The 17,271-nt window shown below is 36.3% G+C and overlaps 1 protein-coding gene across 1 annotated transcript in view; it reads left to right on the forward strand.

Moving 5' to 3' along the window:
- Nucleotides 1-17,271, forward strand: part of Tnks (tankyrase) — a 184,483-nt gene that overhangs the window by 97,015 nt on the left and 70,197 nt on the right. The window contains exons 4-5 of the mRNA XM_004633286.2: nucleotides 3,431-3,467; nucleotides 4,217-4,292. Of these exons, the coding sequence (XP_004633343.1) occupies nucleotides 3,431-3,467; nucleotides 4,217-4,292 (113 nt within the window). The remainder of the gene's footprint in view (nucleotides 1-3,430; nucleotides 3,468-4,216; nucleotides 4,293-17,271) is intronic.

A 17,271-nucleotide genomic window follows, 5' to 3' on the forward strand; every position in this document is an offset into this window, starting at 1 on the left:
AACTGCTGTGGCACCAGTGCCATTCTCTGTAAATGAATATGCTGTAGCCCATCCCTTAGCACTGTTCTGAAATTGGGGATGAGGTGATATGGAGGGAGTGACCTCCAACTATACGCACCTGCATCTCATGTAAGGCAGGCATTGCTAGTAGTTGTGTATCTTGTGTGGCCTGAAAGTAGAAAAAGTGTCAGAATTCTTTTTTAAGTCTTTCATTGCTTTAAGCATTTATGATTACAAGTTGAGCATTTTTCTATGCTGCTTTATCTCAATACAACCAAATAACTTTTTTTTTTTTAACAAAACTTGTCTAGTTTGCTCGTATGTCACTGAAGAAAAAGCAAGTAAGTCAACTCTTGCAGTGAGAAACTTGAAGTCAGTTGACAGTCGTAACTTCTGTTTTACTTAGGCAAGCTTGCATCATTTTTATTCAAAAGGTAATGCTGCTTTTATACTGAGTTAAAGAGAAGTTCATTTAGACTTCCTCAGAGAAATACAAAGGAGAATTTTATTCTTAATCTTTATCAAATAATACAGCTTTTTAAAATATTAATTTGTGTATCACATATGCTTTTTACATGTGTTGTGTTATTTTACTAATAACAATTTAGACGTCAAAAAGTAACTATAGCTTGCTTTTTTCCCCTACTCTTTATTCTAATAAAAACATTATAGGTCATCTTAGGTCATCTATTTTCTCCATTTTTAGCTGCTATTATCTTGATTATAATTTGTCTACTTTCTAGCTGATCTATTGCCAGTCTTTATCTGGATTTATTAAAGAATATAAATGTTCCATAGAGCTCAATAGTCTCAGCCAGACTATTTTAAGTTTCTCACCTAAGATGAAACAGATCTGTTGGTTTGGCTATTAAGTAAGTAGCTTAGATTTGTTGTTGGAATGGATGAGAAGCTCTAAATTCATTGTTAGTTGTTCCTGTGAGAAAGCATTTGAAAGATAGCTTCAATTGTTTGTGGATTGTGGTCCTCGGGCACCAGATAGTGGATGGCTGGGTGTATTGCAGCAAAGCTGATTGAAGTATTAAGAGCCTTACAGTAGGAGTAGAAAGCTAGCTGTACTACCTGTGTCTGACACTGTTGGATGTACTTATTATATAAAGATTTCCATTTGAAATCTTTGGCTTATGATCAGTCTATCTGGGAAGGAATAACATTTTGTTTTCAAAATGTGCCTGTTGGTGAAAACATCAATAATAAGCTTTGCATGACGAGAAGTTCTGTAGGTAGACTGATTTGAACTTTGAGGCTCCCCAGTACATTGCAGTTTTATTACTTGTCTTTATTAGAGTCAGATATTACTGTGACTCTTAGCTCATTTAGATTAGCCAATAAATCCTGGGCATTTCATAAGATTTTTTTCTATTGTAATCACTTTTTCTGTAATAGAATAATATTCTGTGAGTTTAGTGGTCATAATGTTTTTTAGTTTTGAACCTGGCATGTAGGCCTTTCAAATGAATGAATGCCTTTATAGATACTGGTATATGCCACAACTTGGTTTATGGAGATCTTGAGTCTTTAGGCCTTTGAGCTATGGGTTATGTCTTTTCCTCACAAGAGTTTTTAAAAATTGACTTTGTGACTTATGTATTTCTGCCTGAATGTTCAACTTCTGTATTATTACCTGAAACATTTAATAAAAGTAAATCTTTAGCTTTGAACTTTCTTGGCTAGAGACTATAATAATATGACTTTTATACTATCATTTGTTAAAGAAATCAGAAATATAATTTAGGGGAAATTGGGGAAGCCAATTCCAGGAGCATGAAATATGCATTCTGGTGTATTGCTATATATTACTAAACCTGTGACTTTATTCATATACAAGCTCCGCAGAATAGGATAGATTTTTTAAGTGTTTCCTTATTTGACAATGACAACACAAGACAAAGTTAAAGCTAAAAAATATTTGCTATTCATGGATTATAGAATTTAAACCTGAGCTTGGTGGGCCAGCGGCATAGCTGAACTGTCTAAGTGCTTGCCTAGGCAGCCCCACCCCCAGGCACACTGAGCCAGCAGTAGAGACCGGGCATGGTGGTGTATGCCTGTAATCCCAGCACTGGAGAGGCTAAAAACAGGAGGATCACTGCGAGTCTGAGCTGCATAGTGAGACCCTTTAGCAAATACATAAATAAATAAATAAATAAATAAATAAATAAAATAAACATGAGCTTGGTGATTCTGAGATAGCTTTATAGTATGCTACAGTGCATTTTATAGCAACAAAGAAACAAAAGGAAAAGTTCACATTTATGAACAAAACTTTTTTAAGCTTGAACCTATTTCATATTGGAATTATAACTTTTTAATTTAATCTAAAGTTTTACATCTCTGTAGTATTTGTTTACATATAATGATTTGGTAAGGCACTTTATATAATTATCTCTCTAATGATACAGCAAACTGAGTCATTTATGGTTTGAAGCATAGCCCTGGCTGTCCTTTTTCTTTATTGAATGAACAAACACTGTGTTAAAATTCCTTTTTCTTCAGTTGTGCTTGTGATAGAAACTTGTTAGAATCTCAGTGCCTTAAGAAATTTTTTGTTGTGAAGGATTTTTAATTATACCTCTGTTTTCAATCTGTGATATGTTTAAAATCCATTGTTAAAAAATAGAAGTGGGAAAAATTAGCTACATCATGGAAATTGGATAACTGCTCATTTCAGAAATCTCAACCACTTTTTAAAAAATGGTTAAGATTATTGTATGTTAAAATTTGATATTAAAATTGTGTAAAGCATAAAGGTTAAAGCATGCTTTCAGTACAATTTAAGAATGTATTCCGTTTTGGTTTTATAGCTCTGCCTCCAAGAGGTTCAGTGCTTTTGGTACGTAGTTCACGTATTTCTAATCTACAGACCTTCCCTATTGAGGCAGTGGCTTCGTGGTTCTGATATTTGCAATTTCTACTACTGTAAAGCTCAATAATGGTAATTAATTAAAAAAAAACTTTTCCAATTAATACAAATAAAACTGTGTCTTGGAAGACCAATAATTTGTTCCTCTAAGGAGCCACATTACATTGCTTTTGTCTCAGAATGGATTATGCTTCACAAGTGTACTGTGACAGCCTGAATAGAAAAGGGGGGAGGGGGCATTGTCTTCAGCTGGCATGCTGTTATCAGAGGGAATGTGTTTCTGGACACGAGATTTAGCATTCATTGGTTGTTTGAAGAAAGCTATTTCATCTGAGGATTGGACAAGAAGCTGCGTCAATTTGCTGCCCGTCTCCAAGGCACTGGTGATGCTGCCTTCACAAGCTGGCTAACGTCACGGCTCCATCACCCAGCGGGGTGTGGACTCTCTTTTTCTGTTCTTCTCTATTTCATTCTCTATTTGCTGCCTACTGCATTTCTTAATCTGTCTTCTGCCAAATGCTAACAGCATGATATTTTGCAATCATCTAGGTGAATACAAGAAAGACGAACTCCTAGAAGCTGCTAGGTAAGCGATTCCATTCATTTTAAGTGAGTATAATGCATTTCAGGGAGGGAAGGGGAAGGCAGGTGGAGAACTATAAAAATTATAAGATGTTATTGTCTTGCTTGGGTTTTATGCAGTAATGCAGATATGACCTTGTAGTAAATCTTTGTATACTTTATTTTACATGATGACTATATATGTAGTGATAAAATCTTTCACTGTGGTGATGATTATAAGATTAATTTTATTTGAAATATTTCTTAATCTGCCTACAAACCTTAGTTGCCTAGTCTTTCAAATGATATGTTTGGAGTGTTTGAATACTAGTATCTTCATTTTCCTCTCAAGATTTTTCTAGCTGAGCCTGAGTGAGGGACATAAAGTAAATGTTAAATCCACACCTATTTTTTTTTGTTCTTGAGCATTTATAATTTAATTGATTTATTTGCTATAGCATTTTCCATGTATTTTTAAAACTCCAATGTTTTAGATTCCTTATCAGAATAAAGTTGGCTTGTAATTAAGATGACTTTCTAAAGGTAAATGAAATAAATTAAAATGTAGAAAGCTATATCATTTAAGATATATCACTATATGATTAACAGGTAATAAATTAAGAAACACTCAGTTGAATATTAGAAAAGAAATTCATTGTGTTCCTTGTGAAAGAAATCACAGCAAAGCCTTGTTATTTTCCACACTCTTGTAAAAAAAAGTACTTATACACATAAGCTCTATGACTTTATAAAATTGAATTACTGTTTTTATAGGAGTGGTAATGAGGAAAAACTAATGGCTTTACTGACTCCTCTAAATGTGAATTGCCATGCAAGTGATGGGCGAAAGGTAAGTTATTTGAAATATGATCTTCAATAATTTCTTCTTGCTTTACAACAAATTTTTTGAAGCAGGCACGCACCTATATGTGGTTCTATATCTGCATGCTCGTACATGTGATCTGTATTGCTCTGTTTTTCCTGGCATTTTTTTCACCGTAAAATGAAATGCTGCTTACCTATTATTGGCAGTTGTAAATTCATAGAGCTGGTGAAGCATGGATCTTAAGTAAGCTGTTTCTCTTAAATGTCATATGCTGAAAGTTGTTGCACAAAACTGTAGCTTTGTTGGTAATTAACATTAAAATATTGTTTTCTATATATGACAATGGAAAATGAAAATATGTTCTGTATTCTCATCTTTGTGAGGATATTTGCATTCTGATTTCTTATTTGCAGTTTTGTTTGCTATATATATCAGCACTTTTTCCATTAAAACAAAATATTGTCAGTGCTCTTTTAGATGTGTGTAACAGCTCTGCTTTTTGAAGTTATCTTAATGGGCTAAGTTTTATCATGGCACGTTGAAAGAAAATAGATTAAAAGAATATTCTACATTAGTATGCATTTGTCATAGAAGATAATGTATAATACACAGCTGGCAACATTATTATCTACTCTGTATTCTAGCTGAATACAGGCTGAAATGTAATCCATTATAGCTTGTGGTAAGTGACTGCAAAGTTTTGCAATGATTTACCTAACAGACAAAAACCCAAAGTATTCTACTGCTACAAACCAGCGAAGATTTACTCAGTATGATTACTTACTCCCGGAAGGTGTTTTTAAATGATAACTGCTCATTTCTCCTTCAGTTGTAGAGTTTCTTTGAGAATTTTAACACTCACGTGTACTTTAAGCTTCAGATCTTATTTGGATCTTCTCAACAGATGAAATGACTTCTGTCACTGAGAAAAGTACCTTCTTATCTGCTGTAAATGCAGTTATGGGTTTTAGACAAGATCTTTTAGTGCCAAATCTACTTCAGCTTGTTATAGCCATTCATGTGAAAGTATATAGCAGGAGTTGATTTCTGTCCCAGCTTCATTCTCCCATCCTTACACTTGTACCTTGACAGGTCCATTTCTAGTGTGGGAAATCATAATTATTAAGGAAAGTGACTGCTGCCACTTAATAAGTTATCTCTTCTCTTTGCTTCATCTACACAAATGTATAGAACTCTATCATTTATCCTTCTTCCCAAAGGAGAACACACTCACTTCCAATGGTAGCTGGAACCATTGTATTCTCACCCAGATTCGGGGGCTCCTTTTCTATATTACTGTGTGGCATTTGCCACAGACTTCAGAAGTTCTAGTTATTCATGCATGTCTTTTCTTCTGCTGTACATTAATGTCTTTGTATTTTGCACAGGACAAACACTGGTACTTTGCATGTAGCAGTAATTTAGGCTACTACTACACTGTTGTTTCTTGTTCCCTGACAAATATGATTCTGAATGAGAAAATCATTAGCACTCTTTGCCATTTAGAAATTTAAATCAGAAATATATGAATAAAATATTTTATATTGTTATTACAAGTACTATGCTATTAATTCTAGGTGATTGTAAAAAGAACTGTATCTTAATGTGCAGAGCATTTTTAAGAGCATAACCTCAGATATTACATTAAAGGACTCCTGATTTAGAAATAATGCAGTATTTTTCCAAATAACTGCTTATACTTTGAGAGATACCACTTTGTAAAAATAAAATTAAATAGAAAAAGAAAATTAAGCGTATGCATTTATTAGGTTCTTTTATGCATGTAATATAGGGAATCAGTCGTAATTATTACTAATAAGCAAAACACGATTGCATAACTTAAGTTGAATAATATACATCAATTTCATGCTCATGTATGGAATGCATAGTAATTCTTATTAAGTGTACCATTGCAGAAAAGCCATAACACAGTTTTCAGTGTTAGTGGAGATTGAAACAATATTTCTTAGTTATGGTAGTATCTTTTTTGTTTTCTTACTGGTAACAGCTAAAAACATGTAAGCAAAACTTGCTGTTAAACTACAACTCTCTGTCTCAAATACTTAGGGTTTTTTAAGGCCATTTAGGTGTGTTTATATAGAACTAGGAAGTCAGATTTTATATTAATAAGAGAATATTCTTTTTTATGTATAGTATGTTAGCTAGGTATATATAAAGATTAATTTCTTAACTTGAATTTTAGAACACATTGCAAAATCAAAATATTTTTTGGAAGTTTTCTAAATAGGACTATTTTAATGTTTAACTAGAAATGTTAATCTGTTTGCTTTAGGATATGGAATGTTGGTATGTTTCTTTATGAGAATTTCCCTTGACTTCTGTAGAGATTTGAGACATTAGTATTCCTTTCTTTCTTTCTTTTTTTTTTTTTTTTTTTGTATTTTAGGAGTCTACGGGGTGCTCAGGTCTCACTGCTAAATCGGATTTGTAGTGAGCCACCTGTTTACAGCGTCCCAAGAGCTGGGATTACAGGCGTGTGCCACCATGGCAAGGGTCAGTTGCCATCTCAGCAAGCCCCAGGGGTGGGGCCAGGGCATGGGAGGCCCCAGGGATCAAATCCCCGGCCCCTGAGCCTGCTTGCAGGTGCCTTAATCGGCTGAGCTATTTGGCCAACCCTAGTATTCCTTTTTAAAGTGATGTAGGGGATTATACAATGAGTGTGCAAAATTTAAATGGAATTTTAATTCTATGCTTTGGTTTAGTTATTGGTTGACTTTTTTATGGATTTAGTACAGGTTCTATAGGGTCTCAGTATACCCAGTGTCATCCACTATCTCAGCACGCCCGGGGAGCGGAGCTGGTACGGCATGCTGGGGATCAAACCCTGGTCCTTGTATCTACCTAAGCAGGCGTTTTAATCCACTGAGCCATCTGGCTAGCTCTTTGGGTGACTTCTTGAGGATAGCCATTCTTTCTATGGTTTGACTTAGTGATAATCTAATTAGGTAATGTGTGGGTAGTTAGTATTTTTGTTTCTCACAGACATTGTTTTTCAAACCTATGGAGTGCTGCAAATAGTACAATGTCAATAATATTTTTTGCATACTTTGTATTGTATTATGTTTTGATTTTTGTCAAAACAAAATTACAACAAATGGAAAAATCTTAATTGGCTTTTATTTATGATAATTGAATTGGACAACTCTTCGTTCTACAAAACAGAGTATTCTGCTGAGCTGAACTCAACACAGGGTTAGCTTTATATATAGTTGCTCAGCAAAGTAGAAACAGAACACAAAAGCCGATGGTCATTGCAAAGTTATTTTTCTTATGAAACTTGAAGCAGATAGAACTTATGAATTGTGCCAGCTAGAACTGGCCTGTTTGGGGATTTGACTGTCATTCTTCCCCTCCTGATTTCTTGGAAGATAGATAGACAACTTGGTTTCAGTGTATCCTTGAAATTCATCCTGAGTAGCTTCATATGGGTCTGGTCTGTTGGAACAAGTTCAGGTTCTCAGTCCAACCAATACCTCCTCCAAATTTTGTTTAACATTTTACATGTAGAGAAAAACTAAAGCTTGCCTATTCGAGAAAATTGTATTTTTTACCCAAAAATGCAAAAGCAGAAAAAAAAATTGTATTTTTTTTCTAAAATTCTACTTTCATACAATTATATATAGACTTTTAATCATGGCTACTTTAGAGACATAGGGACATAAATATAACTTATCCTTCTAGTTCCTGCCCATATGATTAACCTTTACATCGTACAATTCTAATTGCAGCAGAGTTCAACCAGAAAATGTTAAAATATTGATCCTTTTGTAAAATACCTTATTCCTGTATTTTCATATTCACATTTCTGTACCATTAACCTCTCTTTACAGTATTTTCTATCAGAGTCACGTGGTTTACTAGCAAGTTATCCAAATATCCTATCTTTAGTTGCTATTTAAGGTGGTGATATTCTATTTTTTCATTTTAGCTTTCATAAATATATCTGTATAATAAATGAAAATATTAGAATGCATCTCATGTATAACTCTCAGCCCTGTTGAGTGTTCCTTCTATTGCTTCTTTTGTGTTATTTCCCCTTGTTCGTGTTCTTTGTCCTGCTACAAATAACCTTAATTTATCTCGTGCTCATAACAAGGACTAAATGAGAGTCAGGGATTGTGACACAATTTTTAAATGGGAACGATACCCACCTTTGTCTATGTCCGCTAACCCTGTTAGTGCTTTGATTTTTATGTCACCAGAATACTGAAAGTAACTAATTTATTTGATTGATGCTTTTAATTAAATTACTCAGTGTAATTTCTGGTATTTCAGGTTTCTTTTTGTTTTTGATACTGAGGATTGAACTCAGGACCTTGCACTTGCCAGGCAGCTGCTTATACCACTGAGCTATCTCCCTAGCCCCCTCAGGTTTTTTTCATTTATTCATTCATTTAAAACTCAATACCGGGGCTGGAGAGATGGCTCAGTGGTCTAAAGCACCTACTTAGAACAAGCTTGGCAAAGCATTGGGGACCGCGGTTCAATCCCCCAGCACCACATGCCAGCCAGCCCGCCCCCTGGTGGGCTGAGCTGGCCACCCCCCAAATAAATAAATAAAATTTAAAAAAAACATTAAAAAAAATAAAATAAAAAATAAAACTCAATACCTACTACTTATAGGTAATTGTATCATGAGAGATAAATATATAGCTAATGGTACTTGTTCTCAAGGAGCTCAAGAATTGATAGAACAATTAAGATGTTATCCAGGACATTGCAGCAAATGTACTAAAAAGTTGTGATATTACTTTTGCTGGGGTATAAAGTATGGGTTTAGGACAAGATTTCCTGTGGTCTTTTTTTCGAATACATTAGTGTATAGATATCTATGCTATTCTATCAGAAATCATAAATTAGATGAGTAGAAAATTAGAGGAGCATGATTTAGTTCAAAAATTAACTGAAGGGCCGGGGAGATGGCTCAGTAGAATAAGCGCTTCCCTGTCAAGTGCAAGGTTCTGAGTTCAATCCCCGGTTCCGCCAAAACAAAACAAAACAAAACAAAATTAACTGAAAGCTTGCTTTAAATGTCAGATTTTTACTGTGTAAATGTTTACCTTCATACAACAATTAGTAAGAAATCTCTGACCAAGAAAAGATATTTGCAAGTATTTTGAATTAGAGATCAGTAAGAAATAATGGATTATACCTGGAAGACCCTGAAAAAACCGTGTGATATACTTGAAAGAACATATAGTACTCCAAGAGACTAAATTTTATTCTTGTTTCTTCCACTTTCTATGTGTGTGTGAGCATATAGAATCAGTTCTTCTGGAGCTGTCCCCATCCAACATCACATTTGGTAGCTGTTCATTTAAATTAGCTGATTATAATTCAGGAGTATGTTCTTAAGATATATGCCCACTTTTAAACCCATATTCTCTAAAAATTAATATTTGCCTGAACATAATGACACAGTATTCATTTGAATTCCATAAATCACGTCAAGTGAAACATCACGAAGATACCAGATTAGTGTAAGTTTTTTGTACCTTAAGTTTTGAGATTATATACCTTTGTCATATTGTAATATCAGTAGAATTTCTCATTACTCTTGTCCAATGGCCCTCTCCCGCAATATAACTTCTCTGAATATCATTTTTAAGCACAGCTATAGCAATCCTTATATGTTTGATTGTTACTCTGAAGACTCTTTGATGAAAGCTTCCTCTTATTAATGTTCTTGTTGAGTCGCTGCCCTCACTGTCTGTGATCCTAGCCAGGGACTGCTCTGATGAATAAAATGAGGCAGACGTAACGCTGTGTCCATTCAAGAACAAGCACATGAATTGGTTCAGCAGTCACTAACATCTTGCTTTTGAAATGCTGCCTCTTGGAACCCATCTGCCATGAGTGAGGCAGCTCAAGCAGCTGTGTGGAGAGGACTACATGGAGAATAGCTAAGGCCTCTGACCCACCTGTGCTCCAAGTTAAGCTTCTGAATACTGTCCAGGTGTCTCAGACATTCTAGCTCCTCTGATCGGTATTACGCTTCTTCATGTGATAGGGTCCTCTTAACACCCTAACTCATATCAAGGCGAGTAGCTGCCCTGGTAACTCAGCATTATTAGGTGGTTTATTGTATAGTACTAGAAAACTGGAAAACCTGCCTATCAGAAAGTAAAACTCAATGCTTAATATGTAATAGGCAAGAAAAAGTATTTCTTTTCTCATTGAAGTGCTGAAAATAAGTTTTCATAGCTACTAAAAAATAAGAATGATGATTTTTAAGTATCTTCCAATTATATCGAAGAGATATGCAGCTATTTCTAATTTGTATCTTATAATTTAAAAGTTCCCGGAATCCTCAACAAAAAATGATTTCATATGTATATGAATTGTATATGGTATTGTATAGGAACTTGAATCTCTATGAGCTGTTAAGTTTGTCATTCGTTGTGTGAATGTAATAGGTTTTATTACATCTCTTTGTTCTCATTTTTTGGCCTAAAAAATGAATTTGAGACATATGAGCTCTAAAGTTATTAGTAATTACCAGTAACAGACTTGGATTGCTTAAGAGTCGGTAGTGTCATACTGGACAGAATGCTCACGGTATCTGAAATAAAGTTTACATAGAGCCCTTTTTCTCTTTAAGAAAGCTTTGCTTTGTCTGGGGGCACATGTCTGGCTTCCACCGGCCCTTGATACCCTTTAGCATCCTTGCTGTTCTTGCCAAATCTTGGCAGATAAAGATCATATCTCTTCTTTTAGTTCCAGTTTTTATGGATCATAGTTCAGATGTTACTTGGGACTACAAGAAGGTCAAAAATGCATTAAGTCTGCAACAGGGAATTGTTCAAGTACTTTAGGTTTAATTATATATCTAATCAAATCACTTCTTTAGAGTACTTCTTGCTGAGCAATGCATGTCTTGCTGTAATGCACAAATCCCTCAGAGCAATTTTTTTTCCCTACTTATGTTGGGATATATTGTATAAAATCTTTATGCTTGCATATATTCATTTTGTAACAATAAGAGCTTTTTTATTTTTCATTAGGGAATCACTGCTACTAAAACAATCTCTATTTTGTCAAGCAAAATGTTTCTGCTGCCAAGAGTAATTAGTTCTCATTTCAATTATCTTGTTTCTCTGTTTGAGAAAGGAATTTTTAATAGAAGAACCTGAGTATTAAAAAGCAGGTGGTAAAACTTAAATGTCCACTTTACCTCTGCTTAGCCATCCTCCTCCTAAGCTTTGCTTGTTTTGTTTTTTGTTACTGGGGATCAAACTCAGGACCTTGTCGTTGGCGGCCAGGCATTTATGCCACTGAGCTACATCCCTGGGCCTGCTTTGCATTTTCTTGCAGATATCCAAAAGTACAAGTTTCCTGCTGTTTTCCATAGTAGACTCTGTAAGGAATGATCAGAAGATGAAACCCAAATCAATGGGCTCTCAGTGTGTTTCTTTATTAACATTTATTTAGGACTCAAATTATGAAAGTGATATTTTCTCATCTATTTTTACAATTATTAGAATCTAAGCTTAAAGTTGTTTTTTCTTTTCCTGCATTTACAAGAAAAACTAACTTTTTCTTAAAAGGTAGATCACTCCTGCAGCCTTAGCTGAAAATCTGTCTGGCAGAATGGCAAGGGAGGACTGGAAAAAGCACTAGTATCTTAGTTCGGTTAAGTGGATGATGATATTTTATTATTTTGGGTTTTTTGTTTTGTTTTGACTTTATATATCAAATAACATCAAGATAGTTAAAAACATCCCTGTAATCATAATGATTTGTATACTTTAATATTTTTGGCTTGAGCAAACTTTTGAACTAATATCATTTGATGGTAGAATATTCTATAAAATTTTTTAAATCCTCTAAAAGATGAGCCTTCCTTTTTAACAGCCTTACTTAAGTAAAAATAGAATCTGATTTTCACAAACTGCTTCTAGCCTGATGAAAAGCAACAAAAAGAAAGTGAAGAGGTAATTATGGACATAGGAATTCTGAAATTATTTGTAGTTTCACATTAACATTTATTCGGCCACAAGAAGGACTGTTAACTTTATAGTTCATTGTGTACCAGGCACCTCATATCTTAGCCATTTTGGACTAGCATAGCATTGACACTTATAAGTGGGGCTTTTCCGAGCTAATGGAATATAGAATGTGTGATACTGGAATTAAGGTGTGTGGTAGTACATTGGTGCACTGATTCAAGTTAGCATAGTTCTAGATATACCTATTAGGGAGGACTATCCTGGGGGTGGGTGGCACCATCCAAAAGACATGTAGCTCGAATGGGATAAAAAGGAAAGGGATGCTTGCTCATTACTTATTGCTTGCTGCCTTCTGCCTGCAGTGCCATGAACTCTTTCTCCTGTATGGTGGCCATTGGCCATGCCTTTCTGCCTTGGAGCCAGTCAATTATAGACTGAAATCTCTACAAACTGTGAGCTAAATAAACCTTTCCTCCTTTAAACTTGGCTGCTGGGTATTTTGTCTCAGCAATGTAGAAAGTAACTAAGACAGATTTTTGGTAACAGAAAAGTGGGTTTCTTGCTATGACACTACCAGGCCATGTGGTTCAGGAAGGAGCCTTTTGAACCAGCTTGTGAGAAGAATTTCAAAAGATTTGGTGATGCTGGCTAAAGAAGCAGCCCTAGAATGCTGTAAGCTCAACTTGTTGATAGATTCTAGTCAAAGCTGAGAAGACCATGCTGATAGAAATGCATCTAATAAAGAAAAGGTTCAGGAAGTTTCAGTTAGAAAAAAGGATTACATTGGTTGTTGGACTCTAGACTGTTATCCTTTGACAGAAAATTCATCTGTAATTTGCTCTTGTCCAGTGACTTTGCCTGAGACAAAATAAAGGCAGCAGACTAACTAATCTGGTAAATGAAACTTTAAGGTAGTCTAACATTGAGATGGTGGTATAGCCAGATCTCTGTTGAGAATCAAGATCAAAATGCCCAGCAGAATGAATCTAAAGTTTTGAGGTTGGCCAAGAAAGAAGCTCTATTACAGTTATCGTCTACAAAGATGGAAAAGAGAAAAACTTGGTTGATAAAAAGGAATAAGAAAATAGAAAAGATGGCCTGAGGGCATTAAAAGAGCCAGCAGGACTCCATCATTTTTAGACTTCAAGGTAGCAAAGGTGAAAGAATTTGCTTTGAGGAGACTGCCCCACAATATCATCATGGTGGCCAAGGGATAATTATACCTCAGGATTTGGTTGGTTCATAGTGCAATCATGGCAAGTGATCCCTAAAGCCAAGAGAAAAGGAAGGAAGCCTGGCTGCTGCTCCAGCTGAGTAGCAGACTTTGGTATCATCCACATGGTGTGGGTTTTAGGTGAATGAAGAATGTATCTGCCTTGTAGCAGCAGGAAGGCTTTTACCCAGATTTCAGAAAAGGCTTGGGAGAGTATATCCCCAAGAGAGCAGTGTGTGAAGCTGTGAGTATGAAGTCTAAAGTACAGTGGAGAACCCAAAAAAGGTTGGAGAAGCCAGGAACCTGGATCATCTTGAACTTCAGAGAAAGTGAGCAAAGCTGGTCTGAGAAAGAGGCCATGGGAGCTGTAACTACAGCAGCACCCTAAGAAAGGACACCCCCACCAAGCCCTTTGAGGGTCACATCTTGAAACAGATGCACTAGATCTGGACACACAACTATTAGACTTAACGTTTACCATGCTGGAATTTGGTTTTGTTTTAGACCCTTTCCTTTCTATACCCCTTTTGGTAGTTTTTGGAATGGGACTGGTTGGAAGAGTTTAACTTTCTTTTGATTTGTACAGGGGCTTACATCTAAGAGTTTGTCTTAAATATCAGAGACTTTGGATTTGGGTTTTTTACCAGTGCTAAAATTGTTAGGACTTTGACAGCTCTTAGAGATGAACTAAATTCCTTTTGCATAAAGGAATGTTGTGAGTGTTTGCAGCCAGGGATGGAATGCTATGGTTGTGTCTGAAGCCCCTCCTGAGCCTCAGGTGCTCCTGGGTGGGGCCTTAGGGAGGTAGCTGGATCATGGGTGTGGGAAGCTGGGTAAAGGTGTGTGATAGTGGGATTAAAGTATAGATAATGGAAGCTGTACCCTGAGGGTGCTTGGCATCAATCAAAAGGTGTAGCCTGAGTGGAACATGAAGGGGTGGGGAGGCAGCAGACTCACTGCCATTTCACTGCCTCCTGCCCACCTTGCCTTAGACTATTTCTCCTCTGCAGTGCCTTCTGCCCTGCCACCTTGTCTTGGATCCAGCCAGCTATGGACTGAAATCTCTATAGACACTTTGTTAAAATAAACCTGCCCTCCTTTAAGTTGTGGTTGTTGGGTATTTTGTCCTAGCAGTAAGAAAATATAGGTAAGAGACACATGAGAATTTGTTTTTCCACAATAGAGATTTATTTCTCATAGTATTGGAGACTGGGAAGTTCACAATCAAGATACTGGAATATTTGGTAGTTGTTGAAGCCTCTCTTTCCCATGTTCTTGCTACTTGCTCATGTGATAGGAAAGTCAAGCTGCCTATCTAATTTATGACAACGCTAATCCCATCAAGAAGTACACACCCTCATGACCACATCTGAACTTACTTTTTGTTTGTTTGATTGGTTAGTTTTGAGATACACTCTCACTATGTAGTTCAGGCTGCACTTAAACTCAGTGATTCTCCTGCCTCAGCCTCATGAGTGCTGGGATTACAAGCATGTGTCACCACACCCTTCATATCTGCTGACCTTTATCATCTCCAAAAATTCTAATACCACATGTTATCACTTTGGGCTTCAGCATATAAATTTTGGGGGACACAAGCATTTAGTAAGCAATGCCTGGTTATTTTTATTTTTATTTTTTACTTGTTTATTTTTATGTATTTGGTACAGGGTCTCACTCTGCAGCTCGGACTCACAGTGATCCTCCTGTTTTCAGCCTCCCCAGGTGGGCCCAGCACAGCATGTGGTGCTGGGGATAGAACTGTAGTCCCTGTGCTTGCCTAAGCAGGCACTTAGTCCACTGAGCTATCTTGCCGGGCCCCAAGTTTTATTGTTGATGCCATTCTTAAAAGAGAAAACCCTCCTCTCTTTTTGAAACAGGTTATCAATAGTATGGAGTCCAAGCTGGTCTTGAACTTACAACCCTGCTGCCTCAGTCTCCTGAGTCCTAGAATTATAGGTGTGTACTACCATTCTGGGCTAAGGAATAATGTTTTTCACTAGTTATTACACATGCTTTAAAAACTTTTATAAATTTCCTTTTATAATTATAATTTAACTGAACAAGTGAATGAAAGGGAAGAGATACAGACAGTAAAATGGGACTGAGGTGAGTACTCTTCTTGAATGATTAACTGTTTTCAATAAAAAAAAAAAAAATCAGTGACATAAAAATAACCAGGGGCCAGCCAGATAGTTCCATAGACTAAGTGCCAATTTAGGCAAGCACAGGGACTAGATTTGATCCCGGTCCTACATGCCACACTGGGCTGGCCTCCAGGGCAGCTGAGCTGGCTACTGAGACTGGGCATGGTGGCACACACCTGTACTCCCAGCACTGGGGAGGCTGAAAACAGGATCACTGTGAGTCTCAGCTGCATAGTGAGTCTCTGTACCAAATACATAAAAAATAATAAATAAAAGTAAAACTTGAAGAAAAAAAAACTACTATAAAAATAAAAATCACTTGAAATGCCTATTATGGTAGCAATTGTAACATAGTAGTCTTACACCATCATAATACCCATTCAAATAATCTACCTTCAGAAAAGACTCAGCTCCTTTCTTACTAGGAGAGAAGGCTATTGGCAGAGAACAGCTGGCCATCTGTGTTCCTGGTATCACCTGACTGTTGTGCTCCAGAAACATCAGAGCCTTTGCTACCCAAAGGACTGTGAGGGGGAGCGTAGCTCTAGTGACCTGGAGAGCTTAACCACTTAAAAGCAGTTAAGGCAGTTTTCCAGTCTCCTCCTACCATCAGAGTGACAACCTGATGATCTGGGGTAGAATGATTTTCTCGGGTGCAAGCTTTAAATGCTGATCAGGGCACACTGTTTCTTTCTCCTTTCAGGAACAAGTCGTCTCTCTGTCCTATCACGCTTGGAGTACTTGATATTCGGGTATGAAATTCTAGGGTCTCAAGTATGAGTTATAAAAAGGAGATCACATGGACTTTGGAGTATGTGATTCCCCCCACCCCTTTGCCTTCCAACCAGGAAACCTGGTTTTCATAGTCTACCAGCTGTTTCTCATTAAAGTAAATAATGAAAAATTGTTATTGTACCTTGAAACTACTAACCTTTTTATTTTTCTATACAAACTGAGAGGATGCCAAAAAACTCTTCATGTACACATTTTAGGGGTTTTTGGTGATTCTGGAAGGCTGAGCCTGAAAAAGAGAAACAAAAATTGTTGGCCATTTAAGAATACTCTTGACATTTGCACAGTGATAATGCTAAGTTAAAATTGAATTAAACTGGCATTCAGAGCTTTACTCTCACAGAGATTACCCTGTGGAATTCCTGTTCATTTCATGAATCCTGTAGCTTTTCAATTGCCTAAAGTTCCCCTACTAAAGATGACTGTGCGTTATAGAATATCCTCCATGAGCCTGTAAAATGCCAATTACTGTTTTTCTCTATTTGTGTAGTTTATCTGAAATTTATAGACTCTTACTGGAAGAAGCCTTAAATGGTAACTAGTGCAGCCTTCAAATGTAGTATTGGAGCTTTCATTGGAAATAGCTTGACAAGTTCTATTAAATACATGGGAGGGAAACTAGTTTAGACTGGTTTAGATCAGTCCCATTTTAAGCGGGGATATTGACCCATCAGAGGATAATCAGGTATGTACACAAATTAAAGAATTATTCTGTAAAAGGCAATTAAAGCGACTGGAGGCGTTTCGTTCAAAAAGAAACCAAATGACTCTTAAGAGAGATCTAGAGAAATCATGCACCAGGAAGGACACAGGAAGTTCTCTTCAATTCCCATTGTTATTCTTCCCTATCTTGCTATACTTACTATACCTAAGCAGCTTCT

The sequence above is a fragment of the Octodon degus genome, unplaced genomic scaffold, assembly GCF_000260255.1.
Source record: "Octodon degus isolate 3935 unplaced genomic scaffold, OctDeg1.0 scaffold00053, whole genome shotgun sequence".
Lineage (NCBI taxonomy): Eukaryota > Metazoa > Chordata > Mammalia > Rodentia > Octodontidae > Octodon > Octodon degus.